At 33.7% G+C, this 21,043-nt stretch overlaps 2 protein-coding genes across 2 annotated transcripts in view; one reads left to right on the top strand and one right to left on the bottom strand.

Annotated features, from left to right (window-relative positions):
* LOC114933269 (uncharacterized) overlaps nucleotides 1–21,043 on the bottom strand; it is a 62,742-nt gene that overhangs the window by 36,607 nt on the left and 5,092 nt on the right. The window contains exons 5-7 of the mRNA XM_029305762.2: nucleotides 20,611–20,754; nucleotides 19,132–19,228; nucleotides 13,996–14,160 (exon numbers count right to left, since the gene is read on the bottom strand). Of these exons, the coding sequence (XP_029161595.2) occupies nucleotides 13,996–14,160; nucleotides 19,132–19,228; nucleotides 20,611–20,754 (406 nt within the window). The remainder of the gene's footprint in view (nucleotides 1–13,995; nucleotides 14,161–19,131; nucleotides 19,229–20,610; nucleotides 20,755–21,043) is intronic.
* On the top strand, nucleotides 19,396–20,242 carry LOC114933270 (cilia- and flagella-associated protein 299). The gene has a single exon (XM_029305763.1). The coding sequence runs from the start codon at nucleotides 19,492–19,494 to the stop codon at nucleotides 20,209–20,211; it is 720 nt and encodes a 239-aa protein (XP_029161596.1). The 5' UTR covers nucleotides 19,396–19,491; the 3' UTR covers nucleotides 20,212–20,242.

The following is a 21,043-nucleotide window of genomic DNA, read 5'->3' as shown; positions in this document are numbered from 1 at the left end:
ATTTTTATCTCAATAGTAGCAAACTAATCATTAGACTTAATAATAGTAGCAACTGGTCATTAGATGTTATTTTTATGTTTAATGACGTCATTCGATGTCAAAATGGCGTATGCTTGCTACCTGGGATATTTTCAGTATAAGTTCAATATTTATTTCTTAATGATGAAAATTAAATCATTTTTTATCCACTACAAACGAGTATTTGTAGCATGAATTTTTAGATTATGAAAATGATAGATGGTATAAAGTTTTATTTTTAACGGAGCGTTCACAAAATATTCCGAAAATCAAGCGATCGATAGATGCATGTTTATGACTCATAAACATATAGGGTACTTTCCAGCAAACTGTACACATACAACACTATATAATGTATGATTCAATGCTTTTCTATGACCCAAGTACTGTATTCGACTATATCGTAGTTTCGTGTCGTTTCATGGATAGATTAAGTTAAATAAGATTAAATAACCAACATTTTTACATTTGCTACCATTTTTTACAGTAAAGCTATCTTCTATGATTTTAAATTATTACACATCATTGACATACACCATATACTCATCATGCATTTACGTATACACTCTAAAAAAATCTGCAAACAAATGAAGTTATTAAATTAAGTGCCCCGCACTCTGGCGGCAAAAAAGTGAAAAATAATAAGTAAAAAGGCTAAACAGCTTCCCGGCTGCAAGTCGATACTGTTAACGTTTTCGGATAAAGCAAATCTAATTGACTCGAGATCGATTAATAATGTGATTGACCAATCACAGATCATTTATTCTTTGGAGAAAGGGCTGCGATTAGTCAATGGCGTCATTAATCGTTCTCGGATCGATCAAACCTGCTATGTGTAATACTGTGTTATCTAATGTATGGCTGTGTATTCCATTGCTGGAAAGCACTCATAATCGGGTATAATTAGCAAATTATGGATGCACTTCAATAAATAACCAGTAAATGTGACAGCTGCTATATCTCGCAAAAATTATAAAACATGCTAATAACCCTAACCTATCTCAAGATTAGATGACAAATTGCAAACACAGTTTTTGAAGATTCGTGGTTATATTTTATTACACCCCCCAAATAGAGCAAACTGACAATTAAACGTCAAAATGACGTCATTTTGACGTCTAATGACGTTATTTTGACGTTTAATGACGTCAGTTTGCTATTTGGGACGTATGATGTCCAAGGCAAGGAAGAAGGAAGAGAGGGAGGGAGGGAGGGGGAAAAGAGATTAAAGAATCTAAAAACTAACTCTCTAATTCCGTTTTCTGATATTAGCAAGGAATTCAAGAACATTGCGCCTTCATGGCCGAGTGAATAAGTTTGTCCGAGTTTAGCCTCCTTTCTCTCCTATAACTAATCATTTTTATTTCGAGAGATTTTGTCTCTAATATTTTTCTTAAGTATTCCTCCAGATAACTTGAATGTAAATAACAAATGCTAGAAAATTCAGTAATTGAAAAATAAATTCGTCGATATAATATCACGTGTTCGAAATGACACAATCTCCCTATCCCAATATTTTTGAAGCAATCATACGAAATTTAACGCATGTGAATAGTAAAATATTCAATAAATAAGATATATAAAAAAAGATAAAATAAATATTATTAAAATAAAACAAAATAAAAATTAAATTAAAATTAAATAAAATACGAAATCTATGTTCAATTTTGCTACAATTTTTTTCAATTTTCTGGAAATATTTTCAATGTGACGGAGAAAATTCTGATTATATTATTAAAATAAAACAAAATATATATTAAAAATTAAATTAAAATAAAAAATTAAACAAAATGAATATATTATTGTTTGTTAAAAACAAATATTAAAAATTAAATTAAAACTATTAATAATAAATAAAATACAAAGTTCGAATTTTGCTGCAATTTTTTTTCATTTTTTGGAAATATTTTCAAGGTGATGGAAAAAATTCTGATTTTCTGCGCGGTAACCTTGATTTATCGCAGTTCTAAATACGCCACATTCTGCATTATCTCTCATAAAAAAACGACCGGACTTAAAACCACAATGAATATGGATCATTTTTGCTCGATCTTCACGGTGTGGAACGATCGCGAATGCGATCGTACAAGCATAACGAACGCTCGCTTTATCAGATGCGCCTGGCTTTTGAGTGACTTTCTCGGCGATAATTTACCGTATAATTATCGGCCTCATCGTGTTAAAAATTGCGCTTACTTACGCAGTTACAAGTTAGTCTCGGTGTTTATTCGCGAGATAACATTCTCAACTCGAGTTTATCAAACTCATATATATTGCTCGACGAGCGTAAATAACTCGAGATGAGATGTGCATTATGTACCTGGAAAGTGTTTTTCGTAACGAGAAACTGGAAACTCCTCGCTTTAATTCGCCAATTTCTGACTTTCTCCATTTATGAAAAGTCGCCCAGACGCGACCAAACTGTAACCAGCCGTACTTTTTTATTCTACGAGAGATGCGCTCGCGACGTAAATCAAAAAGCGATCCATTTTATGTAATAACATGTAATTATCTTAGTAACTGTCAGGAATGATATAATTCTCGAGATTAAATAAACTATCTTTTTTTTTTAAATCTACCTCATTTAAAAGTGGTCTGTCTCCAAAACTGATGAATCTTTAAAGAAAAGAAATGGACTTGTCAAAATTTTTTACCAAACATGATTAATCGGATTATTTTTCAGACTAATTGTGAGAGTGTTCACAATAATTCAATTTAATAATTATTAAAAAATATTAATAACATTTATGAGTGTGTGTTTTTTAACTTCTCTGTTTCTTACTATAAAAAATTATATGTTTAAATTTAAATTGTAATTATACACTTTAAGTTAAGCAATATAAAAAACATAATTAACTATAATATATAAATAAATTGGACATAATTGAAACATCAAATATATATGAATTCTACCAATTTCATATTTGAAAAATAATATAGTTTATCTTAACCACCGGTTCATCTATTGAAATTGTTTCAGATAATCATTATTTCCTTCAAAGTTTATATTATTATTATAAATGTTATATATTATTTATTTTTTAAGATAAATTTATTATTATTATTTAAAATAAATATTACTTTTTCAGTTAAAAAAGAAACAATGTATCTCCATTTTAATGTAAAAAGAGATTTTTGAGAGTTAGTTGGTCATTTATTAAGAAATATTCTATCTACATTAAAACACTATATCAATGAATAACAATACAATCATTAGATAAATTCTCTATTAATCTAATAATGATTAGACATAATTATAATAATTTAATATATATTCAATTTATAATACAATATAAAATAATGTTTTGTATTTAAAAAATTGTATTTTACATTATTAGTCAAAATGACAAAAACATTCATATTAAAATAAAAAATCGATTAAAAATGTTAAATAACATTTCTTAACCTTGCGCACAGTTTTATATTCCACGAAAGAAGAAGAAATATGAAATTTATATCTAGATCATTATACGCATCGCAATGAACGAAGCATACTAAACCGACCTACTTTCTTCTTTCGTATATTAGAAATAATTAAAGAAAATAAAATCGCATAAATTAATAGTCATAAAACATGTACGCCTGGCTTAAAACTGCTAATTACCGGACCGGACCGAAAGTTTCACGCTATCGTAGGTGTGGCCTCTACATTGTGGCTCTGATATTTCCCAACGCGAACGAGGAAGTGTACCAGATGGTACATATCACACACGCATAATATATATTTTTACACGCCTAGTACCGATTAACCACTCCTGGCATTCGTCGGTGACATCATCGCGTTTATTATCATCCTCGCAAGCACGAAAGCTCGCGTTACTCATTGCTTCGATGAAAACGCAATGTGGCAGAAAAGAAAATCCCCCTTTCTATCTATCTATCTATCTCTCTCTCTCTCTCTCTCTCTCTCTCTCCCTCTCTCTCTCTCTCTCTCTCTCTCTCTCTCTCTGTCTTTCGTATAAACTATTATTATTCCGAATGTCGATCACGTTTTGAATATAAACATCCGCAGTCGGGTTCTAAACGGAAGTCGTTAATGGAGTATTCTCTCGATAAAAATAGTCCGAATAAAGACGTAACTATAAGTGATGACGTAAAAATATACTGCTAAAAATAGCAATCAAACGACAGTTTTAATGTCGCATCGTTCTGCAATCGAGAATCCGTCTGATAGGCAACAGGAAAATTTCTGGCAACTGACGTACATATGTTAAATCAATCATTTTTTTCGAACAGGTGGCTTTCCACAAGGTGATTTATTCTAATTTTAACAGGCAAATATCTGGAACCCAGATAGCAAAATGACGTCATTTTGACATTTAATGACGTTAGTTTGCTACTTGGGAAATAACGCTGTTTTATAGAAAACAATGTATCAGGCAAGAGTTGTAGAATTTCAAGAAAGACATAATATCACCTAGAATTGTCTTTGGATGACATTTTTCAAGGTATTTAAAGACCAACCTAGTTTTTTTTTAATGGAATCATTCTACATATTTTATATTTTAATTTTACATGAACTATGTAAATATATATATATATCTCATAAAGTATTCATTTTTCGATAATCTTACCTCAACACTTTCGTGCATAAAATGAGAAAAATCAATTTTGGTATAAAGAAAACACATACATAGTTGTGATTTGCAACTAGCAGTTACATATTTAATGATTTGAATCACTATTCCTGATACAAAATGACTTGAATAAGAAGCGAGAAAATCGTCAATCGCCATCATTCAATATACATCCAGCCAATTCGTGAACATTGCCAAGCTATCAAGTTGTGCAGGTCAGTACCTCGCGCGAGAGGAACCGAGTTTACGTTATTACAAGACGGTTTCACCGTCTCCGACGTATCGTGCTCTCTTGGAAAAGATGAGGTCGTCGACCTTAGGTGTATCGCGTCCTAGGACGAGAAATGCCTTTCAGCTGTTAAAATCCTTCAAACGCCGACTGCGCAGGCCCCCTAGCGGTGAGAAGCGGCCGTTTGTATTTTTAGCACTCGCCGCGAAGTGACATCGCGAGGAAGTAATTTTCAAGAACGTCGTCTCCCCCTCCTTGTCGTTCCGTTTTTACTTTTTCGGATCCATACTTGCAAGATTCGGTTGTCTCCCGGCAAGAGGTTTCTCTCCTTGGAAACCAAAACGCGCTTACTATCACCTAACCTAACCCTAACCTAACCAACACGCCGGCATCACTCGCTAAAAAATCAAATTCATCCGGCGAGCGATGCCGGGAATTTCGCAGTGAGTCAGATACGAATGTCTCGACGTGCGAGCATTCGCTCGCACGCTACACTAAAATTGGAACTACTCGCTGGCGTCATAAGCGTAAAAAGCACGAAGACGTCTCGCCTCTCCTTGACTAGGTTTTGTTTTCGACTGTAATATCGGACGCGTTTATATCCGGCTTCGTGTTAACTCCTTGAGAGAAAGTGTTAACAGCATTCTGTTGATCAAAAAGTCTTCAAACTAACCTATATATAACTACAAAAGTAACTCAAATATCAGACTAAGCGCCATATTGTAGACAAAACTCACAACTTTCAATTGGTCACATTTTTTATTCTATACTATATCCAGTATACATATAGAGATCAGTGCTTAAAATTTAAAGGGAAAAAGTGAAAATTTTTAATAAGTTTCCCCAGATTTTTTCTGAAGAAAAATCCATTGTAAATTCGTCAGTGGGTTTAACATCTCTATAATATGAATTTAAGAAGCTGTCTTTGAGGCAGATATGTGGAAACTACAAGGATGGGTGCGACATCGAAGGATTAAGACGGACGGGATCCTTGGGACCTTTGGGATGATTCATCGGGTGTGGAGGTAGGCTGCACCGATGATTATACGAACGATTGTTGTGAACGCTATTGCAATTCAGCGGTTCTCATGCGAGACAAAAGCCAAGGGACTCGTTACGCGAGACAATCATCCGATCATCGCATGGAATAACGAGGCATATCCGAGCTTTTTCACAGCCACAGAAATAAAGAAGATCCGGAACGACGATCGATCTCGCTGTTCGATTGCAGCATCAGTTCGTGGATTCGTCAGGAGGGAGAGTCCGAGTCTAACATCATTTGTAATATGTTTAAATTAATCTTGTAATACAAATATACTGTATATTTCGACTTTGTATAATAAAGTTCTGTTTCTAAGCACACATTCTTCAGAAATTCTTAGTTTCGTCTAATTTCGCTTGTACATCCTTAACAGCAAAGCATGTCCGAAAGACGTTCAGAGGACATGAAGATATTTACGTCCTCTGGATGTCCTCTCTTTGATCATGATCTTCGATTGATCTTTTTGAGGACGAGGTCTACCACTGTGTCATACCAAAATAATTCGTTATGTGACGAAAATAAGCACCAGCGAGATACTTCGTTCCGGATGTACAATCTTGCTAATTTAATGCTGATTTCTTTCACGACTGACGATCGACAATTAACTTTGATAATTTCTTCAATTAATTTTTTTTATTTCTGCATGTTTATTTGATCGTTTGCTTTATGCAATGAAAAGGATTTTCTTCTTTTTATGTACACTATATCGTTCGAGAGTTTGAAAACAGTCATATTTTTTAGGTAAGCAAAACGTTATTTCCCAAGAAGACCACTGTTGTGTCGATATGACACCTCATCACTTATTTATATTAAACACTAAAGTAATTTTGGATGACTTTGGTATAACTAGAATAAGTATTAGTAGAGAGAGGTAAAGGATACATAACAAGATCGGAAGAAGGAATCATTAATGGATTGAGTGTAGCTTGGTAATAAGAAACTGGTGTAACCCAAATTTCACCTTTCGCGCAATACTTCGTGAATGGATGCCTCCTCTTCACGTCCCTCTAACTCTCATCTCTCATCCTCCATCCTCGCATCCTTCCCTTCTCTCCGGAACATTCATTCTTCCTCTGACGAGTCCCTTCGAGACGAAGAAACGCTCTAGGCGTTTCGCTTCAGTAACCGCGGTCTTGGTTCAGCTCTTCCCAGATTCCTTTGTTTAATGCCTTATTGCGATATTTTAACGCCATTGCACTGTTGCCATGCGCCGATGTCGAGCGGAGCCGAGCCGAGTCGAGCCAAACCGAATCGCGCGCGTCTCCTTCCGGAGATTTCAATTAATTGGGATTAAACAAAACTGGTTTTCATTAAAAATTTATTATTATTACTAGAAAGTTGTAAGCCAAGTGGTAATCAAATAAAAGTAAAGCCTTGACATTCAATTTGGTGTACGAGTCCTCAATTATAGCACCAGTCAATTATAACGTCAGAATATTAAACGTGAATAATTTTTGTAATTTATATTCAAACAAATAATGTTTCGAATTTGATTGTCTGGATTGAATGAAACGAATTTATAAAATGTTTAAAATATATTTCGCTATCAAATCTAATACTATTGTAAAGTGATCGTCACAAGTGTTCAGAGAAGAGTCCTAAAGTTGCTAAATGTAATTTTTAGAGAAACTATGAATTATAACTATGTAACTAACTATAGAACAATATTACATTTATAGATAATATGTACGTCAAATAATTGATATAACAGAGTTTCTATTAAAATTTATAAACTCACTAGTTATTGAACTGGAGCAATTTCGTAAAGAAAATCCCAAAAACTCGATTTTTCGATTTTAATGATTTCTTATAGAGCAATCTTACATAATATAAAAGAAAAAAGAAATCTATTGTATATGTCATAGGAGCTATTGAAATAAATTATGTAATTACTAGTCTTGATACCAAAAAACAGATGTAGCTGCGGTGAACATGGAATTATGTCACGGAATATTGTACATAATGTTAGGTTGGAATATTACAAAATTTATATAAAACGATCAATTAAAATTAATATAAATCAAAATTAATATTGGTCGCTAGTGGTGAAAATAAGCTTAAAAAACTTGACTTCGACGTAACTAGCAAATTTTATTTGATTATTTCACGACGTTTCGACCATTTGGTTGTGGTCCTTTTCAAGTGAAATTTCCATCAATTAAACCGAGGTTAACGTAACATCGATTTTAAATAACACCAGTGTGATGTTACGTTAACCTCGGTTTAATTGATGAAAATTTCACTTGAAAAGGACCACAACCAAATGGTCGAAACGTCATGAAATAATCAAATAAAATTTGCTAGTTACGTCGAAGTCAAGTTTTTTAAGTTTATATAAAACGTTGTTTATAAAATATGAAGAGTAGAGTTATGTCGGACTATGCATGGAGTGTCAAGGATGCATCACAGTGCGACAGAATCATCGACGTATTTTTGGGATGTCGCACGTTCTCCACTAGTGGCCTCAAGGAGTATCTTTCCTGAGTGCCAGACGACAAATGTCGTCAATTTTAAATGTATATCGCGTGACTCTGTATGCGAATAACGCGTTATTTCCGCGCGTTACACCCGAATCAGCAATTATAGGAACGCGAGACGAATAAGAAGGATCTCTAATGCTGCACATTCTCTTGCAAAGTATATAATTTGCAATTAGTAGCTACATATTTTTTCTTAAAAACAATTATGTGTTTCTTTACACCAATTAATTTCTCTCATTATTTTGTGTATAAAATATTGAGATAGAATCATGAATAATGAAAAATGAATATTTTATGAAATATATTTCACAGTTTATATAAAATTACGTCAAATTAAAGTATATAAATTTGACCTACCATCATATCCTTGTAACTTTTTATATCAAATATTACGAGGAATTGATTTATATAAAAAATTAGAATGGTTGATTTAAAAAATTAAATTGAAATAACCTTGAAAACAGCACCCAAGGGCAATTTTAGATCCATATGTTCCTTTTCAAAACCCTATAACTTTTTTATCTGATACATTTTTCTAAAACCCCAAATATTTACCAAATATTAGTTAAAATTAAAATGAATCACTCTGTATATCTATCTGTTTACTAACAATAAAGTCGATCTGTTTAGATGAGTCACTGTTAAAAGAGGTTTATCTCTCTTTTATAAATCATGTATTTTCAGTTTAACCTCATACTAAAGAAGAGATTCGTTTCATCCTTATCTTTCTCTGTTCTGATTACAAATATTTACATCAGTAAATATAGAATACGTATGCGTTTCAGCTAAATATTGCAGTGATTAAAAATACATTTGTTCCTTTTTTAATAACCCTTTTTACAAAAAATGATTCAAGCTTTTTTCAGGGATTAACGATTTGTGTTAAAAATTAATAAGCCAACTTAAGTGATTAACCATAATAACTATTCATGTGATTATCAGGGTTGGGTAAACTAATGATTTTTATATATTTTTTATAATACGTTTATAACTTATAAAAAACAATGGTATTCAGAGATAAAAAAATTTAACTTAGGAAAAAAGTCAATAAGTCGAATTAACTAGTTGAAGTTAAAAATTAATACATTTTAAATTTAAGCTAAGTTAAAAGTTATTAACTTTTAAACTTTTAACTAATTAACTAGTTTATCCCAGACAAATTCTGAAAATTTTGAAAAAAGCGTTCGAAATTCAACGCAGATTCTAGGATGAAATTCAACGACGCAAAAATTCGTCGGCGCGGGATTTACGTAATTTTCGAATTTCTTTGCGCAAAAGCGCGAAAGGAAGATTACGTCGGCGCGGCGGATGGCGCCGATAACCGCGCGCTTCCTAACGGATAGACATATTTTCGCAGACGGCAATATACGGTAGTTTCACGAGGGAGGGAGAGATTTCCGGACTCCTTTCGCGATGAACGTGGACGCAACATCGCTATGGGAAAATATCTCTCACGACGACAATGGCCGGCCCACGCGCGCCCATTGCTCGATTAGTTAAATCTTCTTCTTCTTTTTTTCTTTTTAGTCATTCAAAAGAGAAAATATTGAAGGAGCTTTCCGAGAAACACATAAACACAACGTCACACGATTAACTATTAAATAATTATTAAATAGAAAAATTTTGAAGACTTTAAAAATTTTCTATTCGATAGCCAATCACATCAAATACACTAAGGCGTTACGACATGTCTTAGGCGCCCCAGTGACAAAGGCTCCATTATTTTGCAAAACTGCATAAATAATTAAAAAATAGACTATCAAAATTTTGCGCCCTCCCTAAACTTTGCGCCCTACGCTGAAGTGTATATTGCGTACCTCCTTGTATAACGCCTCCGCACATACATTGTGCTTATCTCTGTGCTTTCTTACTGAAAAGCTGCCTGCCTGAATCTAGTTATCCTATTCACGTACAAAATTACAATTTCTATGTGAATCATATATACATAAAGGAGCAGGAAAAAATGTTATTTTCGGGACTTCTCAATTTAATAGGTCAATTTCATAGGGTTTTTTAAACTAGAAGAAGAATATGCTACGATCTATAGTTTTTAAAATAACGATTTTAAAAATAATAGCAATACTTTTGCCACAACAATTATGATACTGCAATATGTGTACATTTAAGAAAAAATAGACAATATCTGATAGAACAATTTAATGTTGTATTTGTTATAAAACGAAAGCATGAGCGATGGAGTCCATCCCCATGTCAAAAAAATTTTAACCTCATCCAAACCTATTTCTGATTAAATTAAAATATATTTGTTATATTAAAAAATGGTGAAAAATTTCTATGCCAATATAATCTCTTGCAAAAACTTTCGAAAACTTCAAATATATTAAAAAAAAAAAGAATTACAATTTTAAAACATTATAGTTTGCGACATTCCTTTTCCTCGCTAAAAAAATTTCTCACACTTATCAAATTGAGGAATCGCGGAAATATTCTCTCCCACGATGTGATATCGACAAACATACATTCATGATTAATGAGCATTAATTTCGAGATAATCTCGGGCACTCGATAAATTTTCGATACTAATTATAAAAAGTCAACGATCTTCTAAAATAAATAATAAAACCAAACAAGGCAATTAAAAATTTTTAAAAAATAGGACCACGTAATGATTTGTTAATAGTTCATTTAGTTATATTTAGTTTATAAATTTAATTATTAATTAAGTTACTAATTTCTCTCTCATCATTAAAAATCTCATTATTTATTTACATTAATATTGAATTATTTTTCAATTTAATCCCAAAAACACACAAAAATATTTGGTAGCGAAATTCTCGATAGTGAGCAGTTTTGAAGAGACCTGGTTATATTTTTCCATCATATTATTCGCGGTCAATTAATTGCGGGTGGTCTGGAACTTACCAGCCAAGAGTCAAAGACGCGAAAGCTTATTGGTCGAACTCGTAATATGCTCGCTCCTCCTCAGAAACACTATGAATCACTGTGAATCACTGAGTCACCAACTAAGTAAGACGCGAGGTTCGGCCGTGGCGAAAAATCGATCGAAGGAAAAACGTCTCGGCGATGCGAGGGAAGACGGCCGACTGACTGAACAAAACTCGCGAATGATCGGAACAGCGCCGGTCAGGCTAAATCTCGACGGTTTCATTCGTATACGCGAGAACGAAGGAACAAGAAGAAGAAAGCGAGAGAAGCACTCGGATCGATAGCGAGAAAAAAAATTTTCATGCGCGAGAGATGTGGCGCCTCTCGAGCGGTTGAAGTTGAAAAGATGATTCAATGATCACGAGGTCATTAGCTGAATGAAATTCGAAAAACAACTTTTTGTGTCGAAGATTATCGATATTTGAAAAAAAAATGTTTCAACTGATTTCTACAATACTTTCTTCAATATAGGGTGGCCCATTTTAATTCTAACAGACAAATATACTTGGGAATCACGAGGTTATCACAGACAAAATTGTACTTTTATGTACTAAAAAATAAAAGGGATCAATGTAGTTGGTACTAGTTGTTTTTAAGAAAAAAATATTTAATTGCAAATAATGTACTTTTTTTTTTTTTACTAAAAACAGTTATTTATATTTTCTTTACACCATTCTTATCATTATTTTATAAAAGTATTGAGGACATTGAGATAAAATCTTAGAAAATAAATATTTTTTAGTTTATGTAAAATTACATGCACCAAATTAAAGTCTAAAATAATTTTGTAAACTATTGTCTTTTAGTCATTATATTCTTATAACTTTTATGCTAAATATTGCGAAAATTCGATTTATAGTATATGTATGTAAAAAAATTAGAAGATGTCATTCAAGGACATTTCAAGGTCACGAATTAGAATCTCATTACGAAACCCATAATTTTTGCTTAACATGAATGACATTTTTTCTTTAAACCTCATGATTGTCTGTTAAAATAAATAATTCTGTATCCGCTTTTTCACTAACAATAATGTGGATTTTTCGCTTTTGCGAAAGTGTCAAGACATTTTAATCACTTTAATCAGATTGAAAGCTTGATGATGAAGTTTAGTGTTCGGTGTAACTTAATATTATTTAAGCGCGGAAAAATCAAATCTGTCATTTTTTTTACTCTTCTCTAGATAATAAAAATATCTCGTGTCGCACAGCTGTGTGCATCTGCACGAAATTGTGGCAATTTCTCGCTCACCTGCTGCTTCAGCTGTTCCTTCTCGCTTTCTCATCTCTTCTTGTAAAAAAAAGTAGCTCAATCTATGAGAAACGAATCGGCAACCGAATAATTCTTAAACGATGGGATTGCTAAGGTCATCTTCTTTAGTATCGATAAAAATTCTTTAGGGCAAAAAACACGTCATTGATCGATCTCGATCGATTGATCGACGAAAAAAACGCGTCGTAATATGCCACGCAAATTTTATGTCATGTCCATCCCGGAAATCAGCGAAACAGAGCATGACAGGTAAAGGCCACGAAGAGAAGAGCGACTAGATTAGAAAGAGATTCGTCTTTTCTAGCGCATATTTCTCGACGAGAGACCACATTCTTTCCCCCCGACTTCTCGAATATCGTCTACGTATCGTCTACGAGCGGTACGATAATTACGGAAATAATTCGCCTTGGATTTTATATTTTTCTATTTATCATCTAAATTGTCAATCAATTCGATATATCGATTATATTGAATACTTATCGAGCGGCGATTCGGAGCTCGATTAGTATTGAATACTTATCCGAAATTTGAAACACATCATTTTTTTGCGCATCCTTTTCTTTTTATTGGGTGAATAGAATAATAAATGCCTTTCCACGATTAAAGTATATATAGAAACAAAGTGCGAACTTACCGATTTTATATTAAAAACAGAAAAAAAATTTTTATTTTTTAATTAAAAAAAAATATATATAGAAACAAAGTACGAACCTACCGATTATATATAAAAACAGAAAACAAATTTTTTTTAACATAAAAGCGGTAGGTTCCGACTTTTGTTTCTATATGTGCTTTAATCGTGAAAAAGCATTTATTATTTTGTTCAATCAATAAAAAGAAAAAGACGCGCAAAAAAAATGATCAATTTTATCGATAAAACAGAACGGCGTTTAAGATGCAGTTCGATAAGTATTCGATATAATCGATATATCGAATCGACTGACAATTTCTTCTATAAAAAAATTTATTAAATTAAAAATTGAAAATTTTTTTGTTCTTAACATAAAATCGGTAAGTTCTGAATTTTGTTTCTATATGTACTTTAATCGTGGAAATTTATTTATTATTCTGTTCAACCAATAAAAAGAAAAGAGTGTGCAAAAAAATGATCGATTTTATCGATAAAACAGGACGGCGTTTAAGATGCAGTTCGATAAGTATTCGATATAATCGATATATCGAATCGACTGACAATTTCTTCTATAAAAAAATTTATTAAATTAAAAATTGAAAATTTTTTTGTTCTTAACATAAAATCGGTAAGTTCTGAATTTTGTTTCTATATGTACTTTAATCGTTGAAATTCATTTATTATTCTGTTCAACCAATAAAAAGAAAAGGGTGTTCAAAAAAATGGTCGATTTTATTGATAAAACAGGACGGCGTTTGGTATCTTTATAACTTATAATTACTATCGAGCACTACGCTCATTACGTTACTATCAATGAAAAAAAAAATAATAATGCTTACGGGGATTCTGCAGCACCTGTCGGTAAACACGGAGAGCCGCAGTCCTCTGGTCCACGTAGTCCCACAATCCGTCGCAGGCGATTATGAGAAAATCTTCGGTACCGTCCAGAGACACGCATCGGATCTCAGGCTCGCCGCTAACGTACGGTTTATACGGGACGTCGCCTGTGAGAAGAAAGGAAAAAAAGATCAAGAAACGATGAACGACCGTTCTCCGCTCCGTGTTTTCAAGCACTCGCGCTTGAACGTTTCAGACGCGAATGCGAAAAGCGGAAAGGAATGCTCGGTTCCGAAAGTATGCGCGTATTAAAGATCGTAGAGGTAGGTAACTGTTTACGGTTTATAATCCATATGACTAAAAAGCCGTAAATTCAGATATTTTACACATAAAATAAAAACATGCTACGCGGCGCGCAAATTAACTATAATTAACTGTTTAATGAATGAAACGCGGTTAATTTAAATAATGACGCCGCGCGCTTCCGGTTATTATTATATGAATCTGAACTAGCCGCTCTTTATTTTTTTCTCTCTTCCTCGCCTCTTTACAAAAATTACGTAACGCCCATACAGCGTATATACATATTTGTATCACGCAACACCGAAAGTGTTATCTCATTTACCGTAATGAAATTAATTTTTATAAATTCCGTAATTAACTTGTCGGAATTTTTTATTTCACTTAAAATCACATCCGCTGGATCAACAAGAGAGTTGACTATTTAATTAAATTCTCGAGAAAGAATGGGCTCTGAACGGGTACTAAGGCTCCTGGGTACTCGCCGCGGCCATATTAGATGACGTTGTGACGTCAGAGACGAGAAAATACACGCTGAAAATTATTGCGTGCCATTTTTAAATAAAAAGATATGCTAAAGCCATCGTGATGTTTCATGATAAAGTAATGTTTCATCGAAATATTTTTTTATTTAAAAATGGCACGCAAGAATTTGTAACTCTCGCCTCTGACGTTACAATTCGACATGGTCGGCGAGAACCTAAGAGATTTCAGCCGAACTTAATTCACACTAGGTCTGTTTTTTTTTTTCAAGTAAACTAGCTGCACTAGTTTAGAGTTTATTTATTCTTTCCTTTCAATGTGAAATAAAAAGATAAACTCTGAACTAGTGCAGCCAATTCAACTGAAAAGAACACACTTATTGTTAATACCTAACCTAATCAAATTAAAATATTTAAATAATTAAAGTAATAAAGAGAACTTTCGATAATTGAAGTTATATTTAATAAATAGCTAAAGAGTAATAAAAAAAGATTTTCGATAATTGAAGTTATATTAGAATTCTTCGTGAGGTCATCATTTTTCATCTTCAGAGCGCATCAAAACAATATTAAAATTTATGAACGTTCCAATATTGACTCCGCGAACCTCTTTTAGCATCTACGCTAAAGATATGGAAGCATACATAGTGTTTTTTAATTATATTCTGGACATGCAAGCTACTCATGGAATGCTCCTGGAGCGTAACTGCACGTATTATTGTGTCAGCGGACAAACGGAACCAACAGGATACCCGCCGATACACGCGGCCAGAATTTTTCCTCAGTTGTCTTCGCACCTCAAACCGTAATTGGGTATCCCTCGCTTGTCCTTACTTGGCACCCGCTTCACGTTTGGGCGCGAATAATATAGGGTGTCCCATAGGAAATTGCTGAAATTAATCAGCTGTCATTTTTTAATGCATGCAATTATTGAGAAAACAAAAAAGAAAGAGTTTGCAGTTTTTAATAGATATAAATAAAATGTTTGTAATACACGTGCAGGCAAAGTGGCACTTTGTGTGCGTGTTTTCTGTACGCCAAGCGGCCGATTTCCCACGCCGCCATCTAGCAACGACGCGGTGAGTGAATAAGCCGCATTCAAAGCCATTGCCTACGACACAGATCAATGGACAGATCGCCAAAGGCCTATCTAAAGAGGAGACCGTCATTTTTGCCCCTTATCAACACACTTTGCCCCTGGTTCGAGTCCAGGCTAATAAAATCCTTTAATTTTACCAAAAAATTTTGCCTCTAGTGCGAGTTCAGGCTAAAATCCTTTGATTATACGTGTAAAGTAAAAATATTTTAGCCTGAACTTGCACCAAAGGCAAAATTTTTTGGTAAAATCAAAGGATTTTATTAGCCTGGACTCGAACCAGGGGCAAAGTGTGTCAGTAAGGGGCAAAAATGACGGTCTCCTCTTTAGACAGGCCTTTGGCGATCTGTCTATTAATCTGTGCCTACGACTGAAGCCGTGGGCAAAGCTTTGAACGCGGCTATTCCCGCACCGTGCCGCCGCAAGATGGCGGCGTGCGATCGGCCACCTCGCGCACAGAAAACACACACAAAGCCACTTTGCCTGCACTTGTAATACAAAATATTGTGTGTTACAAGTGCGGAAAGTTGACAATTGGTCACGAGTGCGGGGGATGAACGCACTCGTGACCAATTGTCAACTTTCCGCACTTGTAACACAATATACTATTGTATACTAGTTTATTTTATTGAAAAAAGTAATGAAAAAAGTGCTAATAATCACATATGTAAGCCAATGATAAATATTTTCGAAGTGCGCTTTATTTGAATTTGTACAAAATTCTGTTCTTTTATGAAAACTCGTAAAAACTTTTTCTAACATGTTATTTTTAATGTTATTGATGATTTATTTATTAGCTGCTATTAAATCTGGCGCTGTTGAAAATATTGACCATTAGTTTATGTGATTTTATGTGATTATTAGCACTTTTTTCATTATTTTTTATCAATAAAATAAACTAGTATACAAACATTTTATTTATATCCATTAAAAATTACAGACTTTCTAATACAATTTTTGTTTTCTCAATAACTGCATGCATTAAAAAATGACAGCTAATTAGTTTCAGCAATTTCCTTTGGGACACCTTGTATAAATATTCCACGCGACTCTAGCAGCAAATATTTTAATCAAATTTTCCGTGGACACGAAAAAATGCACCTCGCGTCAATAATTTAAATATTTTTTACTATCATCAAATTCGGATATGCACAAATACGAAAAAAAAAAAATTATAACTTGCAGAAAAAAGAAGACAGACAGAATAGAGATTAAAAAACATTTTGGGCGAAGTTTACGATATTTGTGATCCCGGCAAACACCAAGTAACAATTATATAACTGTTAGTTATAATTGCCCATTCAACAATGTAAATGCAATATAACACGTGTGTTGAATGGGAAATTATAATTAACAGTTATATAATTGTTACTTGATATTTGCTGGGATTTAATACACTTTTCTGAAAACTGTAGGTAATTAATTGAAAAATTAATTGGGAATAAATTGCTTCCAGAGAATAAATTTAAATTGAGAATTAAATAAGAAATTAAAAAATTTAACTTTATTTAGATTACTCTCCTCAGTTTCTTAAAAAGTAGTACAGTCATTTGGTAGTTTTACCTGGAAAGTTTTCCGGGAGTTTTGATATTTGACATTTTGATAGATTTTGAGGTGCTCTTTTCGAATTTTTACTTTGCCACCTCGTATCTTTGCCGCTTGCACCGCCATAATTGAAAAATGCCGCCTAAGAACAGTTTTTCGACAATATCTTAATAGTTTTACCCGGAAAATTTTCCGGTAGTTTTGATATTTGATATTTTGATACATTTTGAGGTGCTCTTCTCGAATTTTCACTTTACCACCTCGTATCTTTGCCGCTTGCACCGCTATATTTGAAAAATGGCGTCTAAAAAACGGTTTTTCAACAATATCTCCTTTCCGGCTGATTTTACGATAAGAATAGTTATTACTAGAGGAAATTTTCTATAATTTGTCTTTATAATTTTTTTTGTATAACAAATAGTTTCGGCATACAAGCGCCGCAAAGTTTATTGAAAAGGGAATACCGATTAATAAATTAACTTAATACATTCTCATTCATTTTGTTGTCCCTGATGAACCAGGTTCTGCAAGTTTTTCGTCGTGAGTTTCGGCGTAAAATATATATTGTCCCCACTCACCGCTCGTGCGTTAGCAACAAGTCGCCAGATACGCGTAACTAAGAAAAAAAACGTAATAAAATAACAATACTACGCAATTTTTCAATCCTGATATAAAAACTTTTCTTAATATTAATTAGTCGTTAGTGTTATACGCATGAAGTCATGGCTTCTAAGCAAAGTAATTGTTTTATTTGTGAGAATCTGTTAATAGAAAGTAAAATAATTGAAGTAAAGGAAAAAGGATTGGAGACATTTCGTCAGTCAAGTATTAATTAATTTATTAATCGTTATTCCCTCCTCAGTAAACTTTGCGGCGGTTGTACGCCAAAACAAAAAAAAAATTTTTTTATTTAAAAAATTACATAAATTAAATTTTTTTACTAGTTTAATTTCTTACATAACTGTTCTTATCGTAAAATCAGCCGAAAAGGAGATATTGTCGAAAAACCGCTTTTGGGTGCCATTTTTCAAATATGATGACGCAAGCGACAAAAATACGAGGTGGTAAAGTAAAAATTCGAAAAGAGCACCTCAAAATCTATCAAAATGCCAAATATCAAAACTCCCGGAAAATTTTTCAGGTAATCTCCTTTTTTAGCACCAAATGACTGTACTAAAGTGTGCAAATTGGAAACTTGCAGATTTCATTCATTAAGCTTCCTTTATGATAGTGAAAAAAATGAGTATATACATACATATTTTTAAAAAATGTAATTTTTCAATGTTTTTGGAATATTCTAAACACATTGGCATAGAAACTGAAAAACTTTTTTTTCATTCATTTTTAATGGATAGGAACATTCATTGATTGATTATTACTGGAAAACGCTAATTGCATTAAAATATAAAATGAAAATTAATATTGATTAAAATTATAAAATATTTAAATATTTTATTCTTTGATCATGAACAATTTGCTGAGTTGCTGTCTCCATCTGTACATTAATTTTGTACCGCAGCGCGGCAAAAACCGACTGGTAAGAAACTCAAAAAAATCTAATATTAACAGAGAACGGAAAAATACATCCTTTCCATAACACGTTTTTTTCCATCACACAGTTACTGCAAATATTTTCACGCGAGAAAAAAATTAAAAAATACGAAATCTATATTATCGTACCGAAAGAACCATATAATCACATCATAAAAACTTACCTATAGCTCGAGATATGCTGAGGAAACCATTTACTCGTAGGACTCCCATACAATGAACGACGACACCTCCCATATTGCGGATTCGCTCATTTTCGTCCTAAGGGGGAAAAAAAGATCGTGAAATGTAAAACATGTCATCGAGTTGCCTCGATAAATCTCGTGCGTGACATTGTTAATAAAAATTAGAACACATCCCCGCGATAACGATGAGCCATCAAACATGTCGATACTTCGATATTCTCGCTTATTGGATTGTGCATTTCACGTGCCTCGATTGTTTGTACAGGACAATATGAGGTGCTTTATGTGTTGACAGCGTCGAAATTACTGGTATAATCGAATATCCCTTTTCCTCTCGACATGACTGTCATCGGGACGCAGACCGACAGTGACAGAAGACTCCTGGACTTTCAGCATTACGAGGAGTACTTGGACTCTCTAGTGAGCCCAATAGACATATATTACCTCCGAAGCAGCAAAATCGCCCGGCAATTGGCCAAGCTCGGTTATCGCTGCACCGGCGAGACTCTGAACGAAAAGTGCTTCTATCGTCGGTTACAAATCGTGAAGAACCTGCTGCTTCCCATCCATCGGCCCTACGTACTCGCTTGTGAATATACAATCCCCGTAGGCAGGTTAATGGAGGAATTGGATCTGCGCGAGCGACTCAACAGATTGGGACTCCTGTCGACCATCATCTATGTTCGGCACTTCGCTACAGAATTACGGCAGTTCGAGGAGTCGGCTTATATCGACTTCGAAGATCGACTTAGGTCAGAAAATTGGTTGCCGTATTATCGCGGCGAGAGAAGATTGTCACCGCTCAAACGAGACCTCGCGTATTACCACTGGAGAACCGGGAGAACGTGCTTGAACGAGACCCGGAATTACGTACCCTTTGTGGATCCCAAACGTGGCCTGTTGTTCAAAAATATTCACGACAGGCAGACAATCACTGTCGATCCGGCTGTCGCGTCGCCTGGGGTATACACAACGAGAGTGCGAATACGGTGCCCCTTTTACGAGCACGTGATACTGTATGATCATATGATCAGAAACAAAATTAGCTTTGAAAACTAGAGGCGTCAAGAGCATTCGGCTTTGTTATACTGATTGGGCATATTTTGCAAATTGCAAAATTAATCTTAGCTCGTTTCCAAGGAATTTTCTCTTTCCCAAGGAAAGAAATGTACAAAAAAGCAGCCATTAAAGAAAACGTTTTAATAAATAAAAAAAGTTAAAATACACCTATAACTTCAAACTTGTTTTAGGAAAGATTTATGTACCGTAATCCCTCTGGGAAAATAAAAAAAAAATCACACTTAATCTTATAAGTCAAAGAATACACATGTTGCAAGAACAGGACATTTTAACAATCAACTGGGCACATAATCTAAATTAAGATTATTTCGCTGAAAATGAAAATACGTTTCTTAATCTTATTTTATTATGTAAAAAGTAGAAATATGGATCACTTACTTCTCGTGCGGGTCGATGAGGGTTCACCAGCTGTTTCACGTTGCCGTTCGAGACTAGCGAAGCCATGCTGTCGCCTACCCAGGCAATATACAACTTTTTGTTTAACAACAGTGCACAGACCGCGGTGGTCCCGCCATTCAATTTCTACAACAGACGATAATGATCAGAAGAGATTATTGACGAGAAGCGAACGAAATATTGATGTTTTGGATGTTTTCCAATAACACAGTGTACAATCCAGTCCAATTACGATACAAATTGACACTATCGTACATAGCTAAAATGCTGTTACTAAAATGCCATGTTCATCGTTTTGTATCACTCCATACCAACATTTTTACATTTGATATCATTTTTCTTTTCTATGGTATTTGATGTTAAGTAGGAGGTAAACTTTTAAAAGAACTTGAAAAAAACTTTGAAAAAGCTTTGC

The sequence above is a fragment of the Nylanderia fulva genome, unplaced genomic scaffold, assembly GCF_048542155.1.
Source record: "Nylanderia fulva isolate GAGA-0341 unplaced genomic scaffold, ASM4854215v1 Scaffold60, whole genome shotgun sequence".
Lineage (NCBI taxonomy): Eukaryota > Metazoa > Arthropoda > Insecta > Hymenoptera > Formicidae > Nylanderia > Nylanderia fulva.
The sequence above is the reverse complement of the archived record's forward strand: the minus strand, read 5'-3'. Positions and strand labels throughout refer to the sequence as shown.